General features: G+C 39.6%; 1 protein-coding gene and 1 long non-coding RNA gene across 11 annotated transcripts in view; one reads left to right on the top strand and one right to left on the bottom strand.

Annotated features, from left to right (window-relative positions):
* The window catches only part of LRRC72 (leucine rich repeat containing 72), a 43159-nt gene extending 30499 nt beyond the window's left edge, over nucleotides 1–12660 (bottom strand). For 2 of the 7 annotated variants that reach the window (XM_029957534.1, XM_029957544.1), the window contains exons 1-3: nucleotides 12507–12660; nucleotides 6355–6428; nucleotides 1665–1734 (exon numbers count right to left, since the gene is read on the bottom strand). In XM_029957534.1, coding sequence (XP_029813394.1) covers nucleotides 1665–1734; nucleotides 6355–6428; nucleotides 12507–12656 — 294 coding nt within the window. In that variant the 5' untranslated portion in view covers nucleotides 12657–12660. The other 5 variants (XM_029957566.1, XM_029957583.1, XM_029957555.1 and 2 more) reach the window with 5 other exon arrangements.
* Nucleotides 12661–12766: 106 nt separating this feature from the next.
* Nucleotides 12767–22726, top strand: part of LOC115283413 — a 44923-nt gene continuing 34963 nt past the window's right edge. For all 4 annotated transcript variants that reach the window (XR_003905013.1, XR_003905010.1, XR_003905011.1 and 1 more), the window contains exons 1-2: nucleotides 12767–12847; nucleotides 13206–13361. This is a non-coding gene — a long non-coding RNA (uncharacterized LOC115283413). The remainder of the gene's footprint in view (nucleotides 12848–13205; nucleotides 13362–22726) is intronic.

The following is a 22726-nucleotide window of genomic DNA, read 5'->3' as shown; positions in this document are numbered from 1 at the left end:
AAAATGGAACTTATTTCTTTTTAATCAGCTGGTGTTTGGAAGTTTAAATTCAGAATATTAAGACTGGATCATCAATTCATAATGAACAAAACACAAGCTGTTGGAAAGTCAGACTTTTGAAAGTTGAGAATAACCGACTAAGGATTGTCTTGGTTTGCATTTTAGTTCAGTTCTGCTCTTTGCCTTGGGGAGAACTTGGAGCCCCAGCCAGACGCCCACTATGAGGGAAGCAGGAGGAAGCACTGCTTCCTAAATCCTAGCCTCCAAGAGAAGCTTTAAGGGCCATACTCAGTGACCTTGAGGAGAGTTCCCTGCAGTTAGGGACAGGCGGCACTTCCTGAGGAAGCTAGATCAGCTTAGGTCACTGGGAGGGGACCACCTGCTTGGCTTCTGACAGCAGGACAAAGGTGTGTGAGCACTTGGAAGTGCCTGCCAGACTGCTGAAGGAATATTGATCTGGGTTACTTTACAAGGGATCCTGCCCAAGAGAGTGGTTTGCCACAGCCCAGCCTGGAAACTGTCAGTTTCAGGTACCACTGGGATCAAAGGGGCAGGGAAGTCAGGAGAGGCCAGTGAAGAGGAATTAGAGTAGGAGTGTAAGGATGCAGGTCTGATTCAGGTTTCCCCTCAGACCTTGAAGGCCAGCTAACACCATTAACATTTCTGGAGGCGGGCCCAAAGATGGAGGTTAAGACTAGTCACGCCCTACCTGAGGATTCTGGGTCCACTCTGTAATTGGTTAAAGTTACTGTCAATGATGTGATGCTATATTGATTGGACCCCTGTACCTGTGTCACAATTTCCTGTAACTCCTCCTTCCCAAACTCATAAAAGCCCTGCCCCACCTTTGTTCGGGGCTCTCAGCATGGATCCACCACGCCGGTAAAGTCTGTGAGGCCCCGGGGAGCCTAAGCCCGTAATAAAGCCCTTTGCTTTTGCATGCGTGCTTCGGCTCCCTGGCGGTCTCTGGTTTTGGGGGGCGATATTAAAATCTGGGCATAACAGGAGAAACCTACTTTGGAATAATCCATTAAAAGAATAAAAAGTTGACTTTGCACATCTGTTAGTACCAAGGGGTACAGATCGCGTAAGAACTTTGCCTTTTCTCCACGCCTCCGTGTTCCATACGGACCCTGGATAAAGCTGGGGAGAGTGGAGGGAAAGGAAAACGGCCAGCTACATCTTCCTAGCTAATGAAAAAGTTAGGTGGCTCTCTGCAGTCAGCCCCCGCCAGATAGGGAAGGGGACACAGGTCTATGTCTCATTTACAAATGGAGATGGAAAGTGGATTAATACAGTCTCCTAGTAGACATTCTCATTTCTGAATGGGAGCCATGACTGGACTCAGATGTAAGGTTTTGAATTACATAAGAGGGATGAGAAAAGTCATTAAGACTCCCCAAGTTTCCTTCTAGGAGTCTACGAAAAATTAGCCCCCACTGGACAGTCTTGAGAACACATAAGAGATTAAACTTGCAGTCTGATAACATCTCACTAATTGTGCTATTCAGTATAGTAGTGTATGTATGCATGTGTGTATAGTCTCTTATTTGAGGTTAAATTAGGAACATAAAATATTAATACTTTTAAAGATTGGCTTTATCAAAAACATTAAATTAAGATAGTGATTTAATTATAGAGCTAAAGATAAAATATAACCCAACCTTATTGTGATGTAGCCATAAATATTTTAATTTTTTAAACCTAGAGAGATCAATGACGTCTGTCAGGTCCCTGAAAAGGAAAGAAAAAAATGAACATTAGCAATAATTAATTTAATTTAATTTAACTAATTAGCAACAATTAATTTATTCATGGGTATGTTTGGTTATATAGTAGAACTTTGGAATAACTATAAAGGCCTCTCTTTTTGTTCTTTCAAAGCTGTTGGCATACCGACCTACTAATTTCTAAAATACCATCATTAAACTTCATTTGAATTAAGATTTTGTCAGGAAGGAAAACATTTTATTACATTCCTAGAAATTTACACACCTCATTATGATTACATTTATTGGGACCACAATTAAAAAAGGAGATGGGGGGGGCACCTGGGTGGCTCAGTCAGTTGAGTGTCTGACTTCAGTTCAGGTCATGATCTCACAGTTCATGAGTTCAAGCCCCACTTTGCACTCTGTGCGGACAGCTCAGAGCCTGGAGCCTCCTCCAGTATCTGTGTCCCTACCAAACTCATTTGCACTTTCTCTTGCTCTCTCTCTTTCAAAAATAAATAAACATTAAAAAAAAAGGTTTTACTGCGCACAGGGCAAAGGGGAAAAAGCACGGAACTTGCACATAAATGTGGACTTGGATGTGGACTTGCACATAAATGTGGAAAATACCACAGGCTCCTACTTCCTTAGTATCTGCAAGGTTCTTACTATTGGGCTGTCCAGATCGTGGCCACGTTGTAGTTAACACATGGAAATGGCAGTATGTCCAAAGAGAGACACTAGGTAAAGTGTGTTATTCTTCCTTTGATGTTTATTAAATATGGAGTCAAAATATTACCATCCTTTTTGAATTATGCAGGTGGTCCCGAGTCCTGTTGCTGGTGCTGCTCTCTCAGCAAAGGCACAGGCAGTGAAGCGGCCAAAACCCTGAGGGTAGTCGGCCCCCTGCTGTGGGCTGGGGTATTCAGATCTCTTATTTCTCTTGGCAGAAACTGTGTGCTCCGGCCGGTGTGTACACATATATGTCTCTATTTATCAAACTCTCATAGAGCACACACTCTGTGCCAGACACTTTTTTAAGCCTTTAAAAATTGTTCATGTTACATATATTAGCCCATTTGTAGTAACATTCTTTCACAAGTTTTTGTATTTTTTTTAACTTTGCAACATTGAGGGACTGATATTTTCCTCTGTTTTGTAAAGACCTGTTTTTAAAATCATACATACAACATTTCTAAACAAAAGCAAGTTTCTCACCGACATTCGATATTGAGATTTCAAAATTCAGAAAAGTTGAAGAAATTGCACAATGAGAGCTTGGAGAGCCCTCACAATTTCTCACGTTTTGCCACACCTCTGCTCGCCATCTCCGATCTGTGTAATGCATGTATTCATTGTTTTCATACCTTTCTGGGTGAACCATTTCAACAGAAATTGCGGACTTATCATTGTAGGGCTTCACTTCAGCATGCATATCCCAACGGGGACATTCCCCTGCAGAACCCCAATACTATGATCACACCTAAAAATTAAATTGAATTCAATAATATCATGTACCATTCTTTTCATATTCAAGTTGTCTCTGATACTTCTGCACATCTCTGTTTCAATCCAGATTCCCATCAATATTCATGCACTGCATTTTCAGTCAGTATAATACCATAGTTCTGTTACCTTTAGAATAATCCCTCCCTCTCCTTTTATTACCTTCACACTGACTTTGTGAAGAGTCCAGGACAGTTGACTGCGAGGTCTCACATTCCTGATTTGTCTGATGGCTTCTTCATTATTAAATTCAAGGAGCGCCTTTTGTCAGTTACAAAGGTAATGATTGCTGCGCATCACATTAGGAAGCAAGGAATGCCACTTTGTCCCACTTTTTTTTTCTTTTTTTTTATGTCTTTTTAAAATTTATTTTTGAGAGACATAGAGACAGAGTGCAAGTAGGGCAGGGTCAGAGAGAGAGGGAGACGCAGAATCTGAGGTAGGCTCCAAGCTCTGAGCTAGCTGTCAGCACAGAGCCAGACACAGGGCTCGAACCCACGATTATGACCCGAGCCGAAGCCAGACGCTTACCCAACTAAGCCACCCAGGGGCTCCAAAATGCTGGTTTTCCTAATGCTGTCATTTTTTTTACACTTATTAGCCAGTATTCTGTTAAATAAGTGATGCGTATTAAGGAGGGTACTTGTGAGGTATGATACGTAAGTGATGAATCACTAAAGTCTACACCTGAAACTAATATTACACTGCATGTCAACTAAGTGAAATTTAAGTAAAAACTTGGAAAGAACATCCACCTCTTTCCTTTCTTTCAGTCATTCTCTTCCCCACCCTACTTGTATTTGAAGAGTTTTCTTCCTAATCCTTTTTTTTTTTTTTAATTCTCAAAGTATTCCAAACATAAGACTTCAAGCAGAGTATGTGTCCTTTAGACAAGCACTCTTGGTCTTTGAACACTTCTCTGGCACAACAAAGTATTCCAGACTTTTCGAAAGCAACTCCTAATAGCAGACTTACACACACAATGAATTCTCCTCCATTGTAGATATGTAGCCTATTTCTGGGAAGAAGCATTTGGATCCTGGCACACCGAAATTATTGCACTGGGCAATAATGAAAATACATTAGCTTCATCCATTACCATGAGCAGTAAAACAATCATTATGTGGTAGCAGAGAAACCCAAGCCCCACATAGAGCATTTCCCCAAGGATTTCCCAGAAAAGTTATTTTAATATGTTAATACTTTGAAATATCAATTGTGTCAAATTAGTGTCATGAATTTTCTTGTACTAGTGATACTGAGGCTGAATTTCCAGCTATTACATAAGGTAATAAAGTTGATTCCCTTTTAAAGGGATTTTAACTCAAGTCAGAAGGGTTAGTTCTGCACAAAAACCTGTTAGAAATCAATAAAGTGCTTTTGACCTTTATTTCATGGTGACACCAATGGAAGACAAAGAGAAGAAATCCTGGTAATAATAATGGCATTGACTTATGCTGACAATAACATGTTAGCTCTGTGGTCACAGTATGCGTTCTCCATGACTACTCAAGGAGATACTGATATGTGTTTTTTTTTTTTTTTCTTTTTCCTTTTGGGCAACAGAGACTCAAACAAATAACCTAGTTTACCCAGTTTATTGGTGTCTGGACTGAGAAATATATATATTTTTTGTACCCAGATGGATTAAATGATAACTTAGTACTCTTAGGATATAAAATGCATTGTCCTTTAGTTGAGAAGACTTGTAGTTACTCACTGTCCAAGGATCAATATTTCCATTTTTTTCTAGTGTTTTAAAGCTTTTCTTGTTTACTTACCCTTGTACTGTACAGATGTTAAGATCATGAAAGGATTAGAGATGCGATCTTTTGACCACATAAAATATGTATTATTATTATAAAGCGAATTCATCTGCAGGAAGATTCAAAGCATGACTTTAAGTATGTCAGAATTATCTACCATATCTGTTCCATTCTAAAATACATATTTTTAAAAATCTCAACTTGGCTAGCTATTTTTTTCCCTTACTAGCAAGACATTCAGAACCATTACCAAGATAAATATTTTTCTTTGCATTTATAATCTACAAAATTATATGTCACAAAAGAATTATGTTTATTAATAAAGGATTTCCACAAATCACCAGAGATAAAGTGATTGACTTCAATGATAGAGTGGGACATTTTCTTTAAAAAGTCGCTCAACTGCAAAGATTACAAGTTGAAATATGTCAAGCCTATTTTAAAATAGTATACAGAATTCACAGAGATCGAAAAGCATGAAGGGGGGAAGAAGAGTAGGACTAGGATTATCGTTATTAAATGTAAAGTATAGCTGCAAGGATGTCACTTGTTGGCCAGTAAAAACTGTGGCGTCAGAGTCTGGTGACTCCTCTTCCTCCTACACATGGCGTTCTATCTCAGGCATTGTGGCTGCTCTGTAGATAAGCCCACTTTGCTGTCCATCTTGGGGAGTTGGAGAGGAATGAAAGGTTTTCCTATTTACCAGTAAAATTAGTATAGGTGTTGTTGGCCAGGGGTATAGTATAATAGGGTTATTATTACAGTACAGAGGTATAATGAGATATCATTCTCTAGTAATAGTAATAATATTAACTGTATTAATGCTCATTGAGTGATAACCATGAACCAGGCCCTCTGCTTTCTACTAACACACCTAATCTTCACCCAACAACCTGTGAAGCAGATAGCATTGTTATACTTAGGCAGGACCATGCTAGATAAAATACTAGATAAAATACGAGTCCCATTTACATGTGAATTTTAGAGAAACCCAAGGAAGTATAAGACATATTTAATACTAAGGAAAAATTATATTTACTTGTTTCTCTGAAACTCACATATAACTGGACTTGCTATATTTTTATTTGCTAAACCTGACAACCGTAACAGGGAGCTTTATGACATGCCCAAGATTACCCAGCTGGAACAGACAGCTGGGATTCACACTCGGCCTGGCTCCATAATCTTTTGTTTTTATCCATTTTAATTTTGTCTTTCTAATCGAGACTGCGGACGCCAATGAATGGTAAAGTAATTAGAGGGTGTTACTTGCCTAGCCAGTCCTTGGGGAAAACGATGGGAAAGAATGTTTGAATCTGTGAAACATTATAATATGATGCTCATCCAGTTCTTATATAAAGGACACTTACTTTTGAGAAAGGAACAGCTCAAAGACATCAGCATCCCTCTTGTGACCACATATCTTGAGCTGATCTTCCACTGCCTGATAACATATAATTAATCTGTCAAGCCACATTCCACTGAGCAAAAATACGAAGACATTTGCAGTCAATAACAATAACGTCTACAGGAAGATCAAAAGAAAGGTGAATACGGAGGCAGCCACTCTAAACTAATAAATTCCAACACTACAATTATATATTATTTAATCATTTTTGTGGTTGAATTTCATTATCCTTAATCCTGGGCACAGATGTGTAAATAATTTTTAATCAAAAAGAAAAAAAGTGTGTATGTGTACATATGAACCAAAAGCAAGTCTTTTTTTAAATGTTTTATTTATTTTTGAGAGAGAGAGAGACTGTGACCAGGGGAGAGGCTGAGAGAGAGGGAGACAGAGAATATGATGCAGGCTTCAGGCTCTGAGCTGTCAGCACAGAGCCCGATGTAGGGCTCGAACCCATGAACTGTGAGATCATGACCTGAGACTAAACTGGACGACGCTTAATTGATTGAGCCACCCAGGTGCCCCCAAAAGCAATTTTTAAAGTATTTTTAAATGTTCTTTCAAACATGAAGAATTCATATTTGGTAGACTTTTCATATTTACAGAAGATCCTTGGTATCACGACTGCAGGTGGAGTGGGATACAATATATATTATCATATAATTATACTATCATACAGGTGTTCCACACTGTAAGTTCTCAATAAACACCAGACCAATGAATACGTGATAGATATCATTTCCCTTTCTTTGCAAAGAAACAGGGTCTTCGTTTTTCACTCGTTACTAACATACTTGCACCGTGGGAATTTTTGCTGGGAAAGAAGTAATTTTTATTCCCATAGGCTTTGTTTTGAAAATACAAATCCTACAACAGCAATTTAAGTGCTTTGCTTTTTCTTCTTAAGAGCCTTTGCTAAATTACAAAATAACATTTACAAGCCACATGGCCTAAGATGATATGGAAAAATTAAAGCCCATCTATAATTTGCCATGAAGGAGTAAACCTAACAAGACACAACAAAAGTGGAAAGTGTAATTGTTGTACTACTGGAAACTTACAAACATTGCAATTATCAGAGTCAAAACAATCACCAAATTTCAGCTGGGATTTGTCGTGGGTGGTGAGGTTGTGTTGTCAGTAAGAGATTTATGAAATTTTGACAAGAGCTTTGTTATGTAGCAGAGGACATTAAGAAGAGTTAGATTTAATGGAATGCACAAATATCGAAAGAAGAGAGGAAGATAGATATACCAGGGATTGAGAATCGCTGTTAATTTATATCCTAAACTTCCTCTGTTACCTTGTCACACAAGCTGGATCTTGGGGCTTTGAGAACTCACTGGTTCAAGTGGAAGTGTTTCCATCAGGGCATTTTGTTACTCTTTAAAGAGCAAGCTGAACTGGGGGTTTGGAAAAACCCATTGGATCAGGCTTAGCCATCTGGATGTGGATATTTTAACTTAAACATCTAAACTATCAGCTTCTCCTATAAATCGCCAATTGTAACTGTGTCAAATATTTGGGATATTAAAATCCAGCCAAAGTAGAATTAACAATCTGCAGCTCTCTCTGAAAGTGTTAAATGGGCTTTTAACTCAATCCCGCCATTCTACATCTAGCAATCAAAAATAAACTAGTCTGCATGTGTGCGTGTACACACACACACAATGTGAAGTTCATTGTTCTTCACAGCGTACATTTTCTATATTTGTGAAATATGCCCCCTTTATTGCAATACAGATTAGATTAACATGTAACTTCACAGTAGAATATGGTGTAGAAGCTTAAAAATACATAGAGACAGATATCCAAACATATAAAGATATCCAAAAGTAAAAATGCCATTGGCAGCATATGTGTAACAACATTTTTGTTACCAATGACATATATACACACACAAATACACATACTCCAAGCTGTTAACAAAAATTATGACTTGAGATCATGGGGAACTTTCATTTTCTAAGCAGTACATTTAAAAGTCATTTTTTAGTATTTTAAGAAGGATGTATTAATTCAGTAGTTGGAAATTGACATAAGTTTTGAAAATTTTAGTCACACAATGCATATTTAAGGATTTGATTCAAATTTTGAAAAAGAAGGGATGAAAAGGGAAATTGAAACAATCAGCATAATATGTAAATCTCCTGTGTAATTAATCATTTATTTACATAGCTTTTTATCATGGTATGTTTCTTTCCAACCAAAAATTTCTCATGAATCTAGTAACAAGTATTAATGACAAAGTGCCAAAAAACACGAAAACGTGCCAAGAAGTTTCAAGTTTCAGTGCATCCGCGGTGGAGCGGTTCCAGGTCCCAATCAACACACAACTTCACGAGCAGCGTATCCCTTTCATCCTAAGGAGCACAACAAGCATTCATTCTCTGAACTATGTTTCTATTGTGGTAAAATATATGTAACATGGAATTTACTATTTTAATGGTACAGTGCTGTGTCATTAAGTGCATTTACATGGGAGCGCAACCATGGCCACCATCCATTTCCAGAAGTTTTTCATCTTCCCAAATGAAACTCTGTACCCACTAAACACTAACTGCCCATTTTCCCCCTTCCTCGAGCCCTCCGTCAACCACCTTCAGTTCTTTCCTTCTGTGGATTTGATGACCCCAGGTACCTCATCTAAGCAGAATCAGACAATGTCTGTCCTTTTGTGACTGGTTTATTTCACTTATCATGATTCCAAGGTCCATCCATGTTGTAGTGTGTGTCAGAATTTCCTTCCTTCTTAAGGCTGAATAATATTGTTTTATAGGTATTTACTACATTTTGTTTTGCCATTGATCAGTCCATGGACGCTTGGGTTGCATCCATCTTTTGCTTTTTGCCAGTAATGCTGCTATGAACATGGGTGTACAAACATCAATTTGAGTCCCAGTTTTCACTTCCTTTGAGTGTAATATACTTAGAAGTGAGATTGCTGGATCACATGGTAATACTATGTTTAATTTTTTGAGGAAGCACCATACCATTTCCATTACAGCTGTAGAAAAGACCATTCTCTAAGATGAACCATTGTTAAAATAGTGTGTCTACACAGATCATTCCATCATTTGCTGAGCCACACACTCCTGAGCACTTAGTTCAGGTGGTGACTAGTTTAGTCTGTGACTAGCTAATAAATGTAGTGATGAATCAGGTAACGTCTGCTATCTGTGAGCAAACCTTTTACTAGGAGAGTATGGCACACACAGTGCTGTAAAAGGTTACAGGTGTTGGGGCACCTGGGTGGCTCAGTCGATTAAGCATCCGACTTTGGCTAGGTCATGATCTCATGGTTTGTGAGTTTGAGCCCCACATCGGGCTTTGTGCTGACAGCTCAGAGTCTGGAGCTTGCTTCGGATTCTGTGTCTCCCTCTCTCTGACCCTCCCCTGCTTGCACTCTGTCTCTCTCTCAACAATAAGCATTAAAAAAAAATTAAATTTAAAAAAAGGTTATAGGTGTTAAGGGATATGGGCCAATGAGAATATGCTGTGGCGAATAAAGAGGGAGAAGAAATTACTGTCAGCTTAGGAACTCCATGAATATTTCAGGGCATGAGTGACAGGTTGGACCTGAAAGTGTGAGGAGAAATTAAAAACAGAATACTGATGAATGTGCTTGTAATCAGAAGGGAGCAAATACACAACGGAGAAGAAGCAAGGGAAGAAAGTATGACACATGTATGGCTTGCGGGCTTTGAATGCAGTGAAAGGCCTGTGGAAGACAATTGTGAGAAATATACTAAGAAAGGTGGATTGGGGTCATTTTATTTGTGCTCAGAAGTGTGCATTTATTCATTGTGCAAACAAAACTTATAGGCCTAAAGAACTCAAACATAAAATCACATATTTGATGTCACCTGCAATTTAAAATTAATTTCATTTTATAAGATATATATGAAATATATATTTTCACAACATGGTAAAGTCAGCGCAAGAGAGCCCAACAAAGTTCTGTTTTTTCCCCATCATAACTACACTAATGCCATTAAACACTATCCAATATCAAGTTATTTGAAAGACATTTTCCCTCCATCTCTTTTGGCATCCGTGCCGTGTCAGTCCTCTAAGATACGGACTTGAGAACTCTGGAGTAATTAATTCAGCACTGGACTCCATTCTGGGGCAAGAGGAGTTACAGGATGTTTCAACTGGAGAAAGAATGTGACAAAGCAAGGCCTCAGGAAGAGGACTGTAGCAGAAGCCACATGTACGATGGGCTGAGGCGCAGAGAGAAGTTTAGACAAGACGGGGGGCAAGTGTAGACGGGGGGCAAGGCTGTTCTGGCAAATCAAGGTGACGCCTCAGGAGAGTGGGAAGTGGAGATGAGCCCAGAGCATGAGGACAGAGGAAGTGCAGACAGAACGAATGGCAACTGGCAAAGAAGGCGGAGAATAAGGGCGAGCAAACTCACAGGTGGTGATGATCCTGTGAAGACATGAAGAGGAGGAGGTGACTGGCAAGGGAAAGTGAATTCAGCTGGGAATGCCAGAACTGTGGAGCTGGCTGGTGGGACACACGGGTCAAGGCGTTCACCAGAGAGCTGCAAGTGGACGTGTGGATGGGACCAGAGATATCAGGGTGGGTATGCGGAGGGAGTGGGACCCAGGTGAGATCCCTGGCAGGTGTCTACATGTAGAGAGAGAAGGGAATCGGGCTGGGGGAGCAGAAGGAAAGGGTTTGGGGGGATGCTTACAAAGTTAGGAGGAGAAACAAGAGCACAGTGGAGTCGAGAAAGTAAATTTCAAGAAGGTAGAATTTATTTTTTAAGTTTATTTAATTAAATTATTATTATTATTATTGAGAGAGAGAGAGCGAGCAAGGGAGGAGCAGAGCGGGGACACAGGCAGAAGATATGAAGCAGGTTCTATGCTGTCTGCAGAGAGCCTGATGCGGAGCTAGAACTCACTAACTGTGAGATCATGATCTGAGCCGAAACCAAGAGTTGGATGCTTAACAGACTGAGCCACCCCAGCGCCCCTCAAGAAAGTAGAATTTGAATATGCAGTGTTATGTAAGGTAGAAGATATTACTCAGAAGAGGTATTGAATTTGGACAACAATGTCAGTTGTCTGATGGGGGGGGAGCAGTCAGATTTCCAATTAACTGGTTAACAACACAGGGAAATAAAAACAATCCCACATGGAATTGGAATGTGGGCAGTTCTGGCACAGTGAGCAGCAAGCTTCCTCCACTGCCCTGATGCCTTAGGTTCTAGATAAAACAAAAAGTTTGATAATTGTGGAATTATTAAATCCCAGAAGAATGAAGTCTGTATCAAAATCTATAGAAGAAAGCATTCTCTTTGGTGATTTACATATTCTGATGATAGATAAACTTGTATAGGGACATGCAACTCACAGACAGCATAGCTTAGTTAGGACTCAGTGTCGGGATCTACAGCTCCTTACTGAACCCTCAGCCTTGATTTACATGGGAGCCCCAAACCTTTCTCCAATGTCCAACAATTCCGACATTTTCCCCCACTCAAGCATTCTTTTTTCCATAACATCATTTTTTTCTTTTATAGTTTATTGTCAAGTTGATTTCCATATACCACCCAGTGCTCATCCCCACAAGTGCCCTCCTCCATGCCCATCATCTCCCTCCCCCTCGCCCCCTCCCCCATCATCCCTCAGTTTGTTCTGAGTATTCAAGAGTCTCTCATGGTTTGCCTCCCTCCCTTCAAGCATTCTTAAAGCATTTATCTTAACTGTCCTCAACTCTGCTTGTACTGTCCACCAAAGAAGAAATGTCATTTCGGGAATGGCATTTCTGGGTTTTATATATATATATATTTATATTTATATTTATCCGAGAGTTGAGACTCCCAACTTAAGCGCTTTTCACCTAATCCCTAAACTACCTTTGTTTTATATGCCGCAGATGGCAAGCCGGAAAAGGTTCGTGTCAGTCCCACTACTGTGGATCAGAGGCATCCCCAAACCCTACCCGGGAGATTACGGACCTCTAGCCGCAGCGCGGGGTCTGGGGTCTGCCATTGTTCCACTCCCTCCGGCCAGACCCCACCGGGCGGCCTCCAGTAGACTGGGGTTTTGGCGCAGGGATCCAAGGGGCTCATGGCCTGGGGAAGAGGGTGCCTCTTACCCTGCGGCTGATCTCCAGGGCAGTTTCCGGAACTCTGACCAGGCCTGTGGAGTGTCGGAAGGAGCGGGGCAGATGCTTAGGGTCCCAGGCCATCGGGGCACCTAGGAGGCCAGCAGTCCCCCCCTCCACCCAGCCTAGCCCGCAGCTCATTGTTCTGTTGCCAACAGTTACCGGAAACTACAAGCCAATCCAAACTAAGGAAGGTTTGAACGCAATCCTGGACTTCTGTGACGTTTTCACGTGTGGCCCTGCAGCGCTCGCCACGTTACACCTTGGACACAGTCCTGGGTGGGGAGAAGCGTGCTGTGGGTGCCAGAGAGTTGGTGATCAGCCATGCCAGAGTGCGTCATAGCACCCCAAAGGCAGTTACCTAGTATTAATGTCACTGATCTGAGCTCTAAATATTAGAAAACCCAGCTTTCTAAAAATTAGGTGTACCACTCACTGCCCACCACGTGGAGGTTGAGGATGAAGGTATCCCTGCAGAACCCTAGTGGGGTTTATAGGAAAAAGGAAAAAAATCAGTACTGCTAATCCTACCCTTATTTAAAATGTTGACGTTCTGCTCGTCATAAATGCTGTTGTTATTAATTTTGAATTTCTAAGAAAAAATACTGCATAAGACATTGATTTTGATTGCTGACTCTGAATACCTTACATTTTTTGAGCTAAGGCCAGTGTCTAACTTGCCTCATCTAGACCTAGTCTTGGAATGGACAGACGTGGAGGTGGCATTATGGAGGAGCCCCTGGATTCCAGGTGCACAGGAAAATGGAACTCTTGGCTGATCTTATTGTGAAGATTAAGTGCACGCTGGTTGAATAGAAGAGAAATCCTACCTCGGGCAGACAATGGGTAAGTTGATCCACTGTTTTGCAAGTCTCTCCCAATCTCTAAGTCTTTTATTTTTTTTAATGGTCGGATCCCCTAGTTCTGGTGGGACTTCTTGCATAGACTGTCTTGTGATCTTGTTCATGTGAGTTTTGTTCCCATCTAGCTTTGGAGTCAGGGTTCTGTCTCTGCCATCACTGTTTTCTGCCAAGACCGAGTACACGGCATTCAATCATCGTTGGTTCGATTGAATGAGTTGGTTTCATGGGTCCAAATTTGAACTTGAAATCTAAAATTAAATGTAGCTTTTAGAAATAAGTTAGTCTACTTGCATTAAAAATGCTAATGTTGGAATAGAGCGTTCAGAAATGTCTTGGTAGAGAAATCAAACACACTCTCTTTTAGTACTTCTAAAAAGTATTTGGGTCTGGTGGAGGTGGGTGGGTAAAAGTCTGCTGAGTTATCACAGAAGGTGTAATTATCTGAGAATGGTTGTTGAAGTGGTTTTTACCTTAGAAGTAAAAATCAGTTGAGAGGAATGATCCACTGAGAAAATACATAAAATAATTTATTGGCCCCTTTTTGTGGTTAATATGAGTCATAGAATTTCAGATTATCATTCAGGTAAATGCTATGTGAAAAAATGGAAGCACATACTATTTGCTTGATTTTTGTACATTGTACACATGTGAGTATTAGAATCATATGCAAAAACTTTTATGGAGCCTCTTATGTAAGTAAACTACTAACCAGCTAATAATTTCTACTAAGATTACATTAGCAATTTTTATCCTTTCTTTTAAAATTCTTTTTACTTAATTTTGGTTAAGAAGAAAAAAGAAATAAAAAACCAGCTCTATTTTAGTAAAGGAACTCAAAAACTCATTTATTATAAGGTCATAATGTGTTCTCTCTTTGAGAAAAATTCACCATTTAACTGATCACGAGGACGAAAATAATGCAAATTTAATTCTGGAATGTCAAAGATGGAGGTTAGTGAAGCACTTTTTCGGTGAAGGAACTTCATAGAAATCCTCACATTGGTGGTATCACATTTTAACAAAAGAAGTATCCTTAGCAGAGTGAGTAGGCAGATTTTTTTTTTTTTACCTCCACGAGATGGGATTCTAGCCTGAGGAATTCAGCCTGAAATTTTAAAAATCCATGTAAAATGTACATTCTGCTTTACAATCGATCTTGTTTTAATGTAATAATAAAGTGGCTCCCCCTCACTTCCTTCAAATCTTCGAGTAATATTTACATTGAGGCAAGACACCCTGTGTTTGTCCTGTGGATGTCCCGCGCTGGCACACCGCCATTGCCTGCGGCAGTGTGCATACCCCGGTTTGAAAGCTCTAGCATAGTATGTATGTGGCTTGGGATAAGAAGAAAGAGCCTGTGCTCCAAGTCAGGGCATGTGGGGTTTGGTCTCAGCTCTGACATTAACTAGTTGTTGGCCACTGTCAAGTCACTTGATGTCTGAGCTTCAGTTCATTCAATAGAAAAATGAATAAGTGGAACGTTTAGCTCAAAAACCTATCGTTTAATTAAACTCTTCTAGACAGGTAATGCGTATTATTCCCAGAGTAAAAGATTCTTGTTGAGATGACATGTAACTGTTTTTTTAAGAAGAATCTTTTAGTGGAAAATATGTGAGAAAAAATATGCATGTGATGGTTATCATTAGAACTAAATAACTTTTTAAAAATTATCTTCCTAATTTTGCCCTGGGTAATGCCAGTCATCAGTCTGGATGCTATTTTTCCAAGTGACTAAAAAATATTTATCATATAAAATCATCATTATCTGCCATTTTGTATTATAGAGACTGTGCAGAGAATGAGCAACATAATCATCCACATTAAGTGTATTCTTATATGTATAAAAGTATATTTTTTGGATATTTAATAAGCAGGGTATCAACATTTTCATTGCTATAAATGTTGATAAGTGATATATCATTTTAATTGACAGCTACAATTTTTTTTTGTTTACACAAAATGAGACTGAGATAGAATATTGAGAATTCATGGAATTCTCTGTAAGTCTTTCATGTTACTGCAAGTTTTACAGGAAGAGGCACTGACTGCCTTTATCAGGACTATATTTTAAATGTTTATAATGAATAGCCCTGGAAGATATTTGCTCTCCTGAGCAAAGTGTGGGTACATTTTTGGTTTTCTACTAAGCAGCATAATAAAAGACATTTCGTAATAAATGTCTTTTTCCCTTATGATAAAGAGAAAACCAGGCAGGCTTTTACTGCCTGAGATAAAAAGGTTGGGTGTTCTAAGTTCAGGGTTCCTCTCCTCCAGCACAGCCCGTTGCATGTGACGTCACCTGACCTGCTTCTCAGGTCTCTGGAGTTTGTGGCTGGAGGAATTGGTGCCAATGCTCATACTCTAGCTGTGCTGTCACTGTGGGTAATAAATTGTCCCTAGTCTCTGGCCCAGAAGTCTCATATCATCTGCCAGCCTCTGAAACTGGCTCACTTACTTGCTCCGGCCTGTGTAGGTATTTCCTTTTAATGGAATGTGTCCATATAATCTGTTCAACCTTCATATTTCTCTTTACCATTTCATGAACTTCTGTCTTTTAAACTCAACTACTGGATTGAAGTCTTGCATTACGTTCCATGGTAATGACTCTTCTGGTTTATTTATACATTAGTCTATTGGTGGACACGTGGGTAGGGCCATTTGTTTTCTTTTTGCTGTGATAATCAATGCTGCAATAAATGCTTCTGGGTATTACATCAGGTGAAATTCCTTGACAGTATTAATGAGTCATATCTAGGAGGGTTCCTATCTCTATAGGATGACATTTTATTGAATGTTTTCAAACTAATTGGAGAAAAATTTTATCTCAGGGCTTTAATTTGTATTTGTTTAGTGACGTTGAGTGGCTTTGAAATGCTTATTAGTTAATATTTTTTCTGTGAATTTTCTTTTCTTTTTTTAAGTTACATCCAAGTTAGTTAGCATATAGTGCAATAATGATTTCGGGAGTAGAATCTGGTGTTGTTCATCCCAACAAGTGTCTTTCTCAATCCCCATTGTCCATTTAGGCATCCACCGAACAACCTCTCCAGCAACCCTCAGTTTGTTCTCTATATTTACGAGTCTCTTATGTTTTGTTCCCCTCCCTGTTTTTATATTATTTGCTTCCCTTCCCCTATGTTCATCTGTTTTGGGGCTTAAATTCCATCATATTAGTGAAGTCATATGATATTTGTCTTTTTCTGACTGGCTAATTTCACCTAACATAACACCCTCTAATTCCATCCATGTTGTTGCAAGTGGCAAGATTTCATACTTTTTGATTGCTGAGTAATACTCCACTGTATATATATATATCACATCTCCTTTATCCATTCATCTGTTGATGGACATCTGGGCTCTTTTCATACTTCGGCTATTGTCAATAGCACTGCTATAAACATTGGGGTGTATGTGTCTCCCTTCAAAACAGCATACCTGTCTCCTTTGGATAAATACCTATTAGTGCAATTGTTGGGTCATGGAGAAGTCCTATTTTTAGTTTTTTTGAAGAATCTCCATACTGTTTTCCAGAGTAGCTGCATCAGTTTGCATTCCCACCCGTCGTGCAAAAGAGTTTGCCTTTCTCTGCATCCTCACCAATATCTGTTGTTGCCTGAGTTGTTGATTTTAGACTTTCTGACTGGTGGGAGGTGGTATCTCATTGTGGTTTTGATTTGTATTTTGCTGATGATGAGTGATGTTGAGCCTTATTTCATGTGTCTGATAGCCATCTGGATGTCTTCTTTGGAAAAATGTCTATCCATGTCTTTTGCCCATTTTTTCACTGGATTGTTTGGTTTTTGGGTGTTGAGTTTGGTAAGTTCTTTACAGATGTTGAATACTAACCCATTATCAGATATGTCATTTGCAGATTTCTTCTCCCATCCCATTGGTTGTCTTTTAGTTTTGCTGATTGTTTCCTTCACTGTGCAGAAGCCTTTTATTTTGATGAGGTTCTTATGTTCATTTTTGGTCAAAGAGGTTTTTGCCTGCTTTCTCCACCAGGATTTTGATGGCTTCTTTTCTTACATTTGGGTCTTTTATTTCTGTGAATTTTCATTTCATGTTAGTTGTTTAACTTTGAACATGCAGATGGAAATGACTGAAGCCCTACAAGCTAGATCTATAGAGTTTCCCAGTATTTCTAAAAGTCACCCAGTCACTCAAGTCATCTTGTAACATCCTGCAGAACTGTCTTTCTTTGCTGTCCTCTTCCTGGCTAATGCCTGCTGCCCTTCAGACTGCTGAGATAAAATATTTCTCTGCCCTCAAAGTGCCCCTTCATTGATCCTCAGAATCTATGCCCAAGATGCTGTTCACCTGATGTTCTGTGTGTTGCCATTGTTTAAATTGTCAGAGTGGTGGTGGGTTCTGAGCTAATAGAGAAGCATCAGTCTCTTGTCAACCCTGTGACACATTTTGTCATCATGACTCTGAAGGAACATTGCCCATAGGTATTTCTCTTGAACTCTCTCAAGAAAACAGTCATTTCCAGTTCTTACTTACATAACCCCATTTCCTCCCAAAATTCACACAAAATTCTCCAAATACCTACCTGAATAGGAACAGGGAATGGTTCAGGTTTGGAAACATTTCTAGACTGCCTGGAAAAGCTTAAAAACCTAGAAACAGAACTCCAGCTCAATCAAATAATATAATTTTCAATTCTAAACCTGTACTGGTCTCAGTATGATTTTACATTTTCTCCCAGGATCAATGGGCTCCATGTCTACTCTCTATGCATGTCCTCACAAAGCCACCCTTTGACTATCCCTTGTGGACAGAGGAACACAGGCCTATCCCGGTTCTAGGTATAGAGTATGGAATAGATGAGGGGAAAAGACCTCCTGGTGGGCTCATCCACTTGTCCCATGGGGTGGGCAGGATCAGGGGATGGTGAGTTCAGAGTAAGACCTAAACAGGAAATTTTATCTTTTAATTTAATTTAATTTAATTTAGTTTAGTTTAATTTAATTTTTTAAGTAGGCTTCATGCCCAGCATGAAGCTCAATGTGGGGCTTGAACTCATGACCCTGAGATCAAGACCTGAGCTGAGACCGAAAGTCATTTGCTTAACCAACTGAGCCACCCAGGCATCCCAAGAGCAGGGGCTTTTAAATCATGGAGCCTATGACAGAAGACCTCTTGCCTGAAATTCGAAACAGTAACTGGGTAGAGAAGTCATGTGGTTCTTTAAAATGAGTTTCCATTATAGGATTTCATGGTGTGATGTTATTAAAATTACTAACCCTTCCCTTACTTTGTTCAATTTAGACTTCATGAGTTATTGATAGAGAGAAATTTATGCTAAATTGACAGAGAAGTCTTATAAATGCCAGCCGAATACTGCATATTGTCATATATATAATTTAACAATCAGACATTTGAAGCATAAGTTCTCTCTTTCTATAAATATGTGGGAATATGTGTATATATACACACGTGTGTATGTATGGGCACATGAATGCATGTATGGGTATATACATATACATTTACACACACATATGTGTGCACACACACATAAATAGTAGGCAGCATCTCAATGCTCCCAATGATTCCTATCTCCTGGTTTTCATATCCTTGTGTAATCCTCTCCCCTTGCATGTGGGCTGGATTTCTGAACTCACTTCTAATTAATAGACTATGGCAGGAGAATGGGGTATCACTTTTTTTTAAATTTTTTTTATGTTTTATTTATTTTTGATACAGAGAGAGACAGAGCATGAGAGGGGGAGGGGCAGAGAGGGAAGGAGACACAGAACTGGAAGCAAGCTCCAGGCTCTGAGCTAGCTGTCAGCACAGAGCCTGATGCGGGACTCGAACCCACGAATGTGAGATCTGACCTGAGCCGAAGTCGGAGGCTTAACCGACTGAGCCACCCAGGCGCCCTTTTGAGATTAAGTTATAAAAGGACTATAGTTTCTGTCTTGGGCACCCTCTCTCTTGTTCTGTGGCCTGGTCTGAGGTAAATTAACTATCATGTTGTGAGCTGACCTATAGGCCCACATGACAAGGTATTGTCATGTCTGGCCAACAGCTATAGAGGACCTGATGTCCACCAACAGCCATGTGAGTCAGCTTGGGAGTAGATCTTCCTCTAGTTCTTGAGAGAACTATAGCCTTGGCCTGGGCTGCCTTGGAGAGATTCTGACCCAGAGGCACCCAGCTGAGCCACACCCAGAGTCCCAACAGATTTGTTGTTTGAAGCTGCTAAATTTTGAAGCAATTTGTTATTCAGCAATAGATAACTAATTATACATTTATATATGTGTATTGCATTATATGTATATTAAATATGTATATATGAATTTAAATTAAAAATACAAAGAAGGCCAAAAAGTCACATTTATATAGTCAACTCAGTTTTTCTCAAAAGAATTCTTGTCCCTGTTACCATATGTAATAAACATTTGACAAAATTTCTCATCTTGACAATTTCCAGATTAATATTTAAATCTGGAAAGACAAATTTACTCTTGGAATGTTAGCTACATGCAACCACATGTTTAGATGTAAAAATAAATCTGACTCTTTTATCATAATAGACAGTTATTTAATTGAAGGATAACTTTAAAAATATTTTTATTAAACTACAACTTAATCTAAGTTGTTTTGACTTAAAAAAAATCATTATCCAAATGAATACTGTTGGCAAGTCAATGAATATTTTTTTTATCTCTTTTTGAAAATGTTTTCAAATGCAATATATACTTAAGAAAACAATGGGACAGAATAAAGTACTATTGTTTTGTCAAATTTGGGGTGTTGTATTGGGGCTCAGTTTTACATCTCAACATATTGTTTTCTCTGAGACTCTTTTAAGTTTTATTTAGAGAGAGACAGAGAGAGTAGGGGAGAGGAGCAGAGAGAGAGAGAAGAAGAAGAAGAAGAAGGAGAAGGAGGAGGAGGAGGAGGAGAAGAAGGAAGAAGAAGGAAGAAGAAGGAAGAAGAAGGAAGAAGACCCATGACCTTGGGATGATGACTGAGCCAAAATCAAGAGTCAGATGCTCAAGTGAGTGAGGCAGTCAGGAGCCCCATCTCAGAGGCTCAGGGAGCCGAAACTGCTAAGATTTTCTTCTTTATACGCTCATAGCTTTTAAAGTAAATTTCAGAATGAGGACTCAGTTTGGAAGTCATTTTCTTTTATGCCTTGGATTAGTTTTGCATGATAAGATCATTGTTAGCAGTAGCATCCAGGATTCTTGGGGACAGATTATTTGTTGCTCTTATTTCCATACTAAAGTGACAGGGGGAGACTCCCAAGCTAGGAAGTCTAGGTTACCATGTGTGGTCAGCTTGAGTAATTAAGCCATTTAAAGAAGTCTTTCTGCCTGAGGAAACTAGTTGAGATGACTGAACATCCTTCATTTGTGCATTCATTCATTCATTCATTCCTTCAGTCAGTCAGTCAGTCAGGTGTTGAAGTTGACTGAATCCCTACCATAAATCACATTCTCTGCCAAGGACTGGAAAATGTGAGTAAGGCACTCTCCAAAGAAAGGGAGTTATGAAGCAAATAGTATTAGTACACATAGCTCTAAACATATTTTAATTGTGTTTGCTTCTGCTTGATATTGGCTGGTTCAAATAGATCATTAAAGATGTTACTATTATTTTTTTAGAGCCTGAAGTGTTTCAATTACCATTGTACATAGTTCCAAACTGTCTTATTGACTGTAATAAGTGTGTGCTCTTTATTGCCTTTATTCATCTGTAAGGTTCTTATTAATGATGCTTTCATTACCAACTTTTCACACAAAGCAAGTAGGAGACAAAGGTTCAATAATCATTTTAATTATAGACACTACATTTTGGAAAGTAGTTCAGAAGAAATCTTTTTGAGAAGAAGTACAAAGACATTGAGAAGTTTTTTGTGTTTCAAGTTTAATGTTTCTAAAGTTTTAGAAAATAGTTTTTGTTTCATGAATTCATTTTAGGTTATAATGAAGAAAGAAAATGTGTTTCCACACTAGAGAACGGCTTCCAAGAAGCTTGGCAATTTTCCTTAAATTTGGATAGAAAAGATAGACGAACAGCTCATTTAAGCTCTAATTCTTTGGCCTTTACCTTGTGATTTGGATTATGCAGGCAGAAGCAGAAATCAAGCTAAAGGCCACCAGATCCCTGCCATTTGTATAGGTGGTGGCTTCTGGTTACTTTTGCAGGCATGGATTATTACAAACAGGTTGGGAAATATGGGAAGGAGAGTGAGAATGAAACAAAGGAAGAGGAGAGAGAGCAAAAGGGAAGAAAAACATAAGGGAAAGGGAGAGTGCAGACAAGAAAAAACAGAAATATATGTTGCCTTTTGATCACCCTCATCTTCTGAAAATAGATCTACCACTTTGGTAGCACTGCTTCATCCTGGACCTTACGGCTCAAGGAGGCTGGTAATTACAGCTCTCAAACTAGCATCAAGAATAGGCCTGTAATTAAGATAGGCTAAGCAGAAGAATCCTCCTGGATTTTTCAAGTTGTAACTAAGGGGAAAGGGGGGGGGTCTATTCTTGTAAGACCTGAAGTTAATACTACATGTACTGCCTTAATATCCAGACCTGGGAGGGCCTAGAATGACCTAACTGCCTGTTCCCCTCCTCACTCTCTTCCCACAGACAGTGTCCCAGCCAAACAACCCTCCCTACCCAACAGAACAAATACAATTGCTGCCTGTCCCTGAGTAGCAGGTTTCACTTCCTCGCCAGCCCAAACAATGATTCAAACAATCTGATCACATCCTCGTGTGGGAACCAAGGCATCTCACCCTCTTGTCGCTACAAAGTCTGCCTCCCACAGCCCCTGGCTATTCCCTCTGTTCCAGAGCACAACCCCTGTGTGGTCCTGCGGGACGTGCAGCAGCATCCTCCCCTGGCTGTGAGTATAGGGCACTAATAGACTGCTACCAGTCCTCTCTCTCCAGAGTCATGCATTTGGCCATCCTCAAGTGCCTGGCGTAAACATCCTGCCCTTACCAATAATTTGAAGAGAAGGCCATGAAAACAAGCTGTGATATAAACCGGGGGGCTGCTGGGCATGTTTCCAGTCATGTATGGTAGCCGGGTTGAGAATGAGGAGCCAGCACACAACGAGTGGCAGAATTAGGAGAAAATGGGAAGAAGGGCGCTGGCAGATTTAAAGTTTTTGGCTCGAGGTTCTGCCTTTCCAGTAGTTGTCCTGTTTTAAAAAAAATTCTTTTTAACTTCTCATTGCTTGATTAGGGTTTATTTCAATGGCATCCAAGTGTTTGGATGGATGCAGGCAGCCAGGGAAAAGAGGGGAAGGAAGGAAAAGAAAAGAAAGAAAAGTGGTACATGGTGAGTTGGAATAGAGAACCAGTTACAGTCACCTCAG

The sequence above is a fragment of the Suricata suricatta genome, chromosome 2, assembly GCF_006229205.1.
Source record: "Suricata suricatta isolate VVHF042 chromosome 2, meerkat_22Aug2017_6uvM2_HiC, whole genome shotgun sequence".
NCBI classification, from domain to species: domain Eukaryota; kingdom Metazoa; phylum Chordata; class Mammalia; order Carnivora; family Herpestidae; genus Suricata; species Suricata suricatta.
This window is presented reverse-complemented; position numbering and strand designations above follow the sequence as displayed.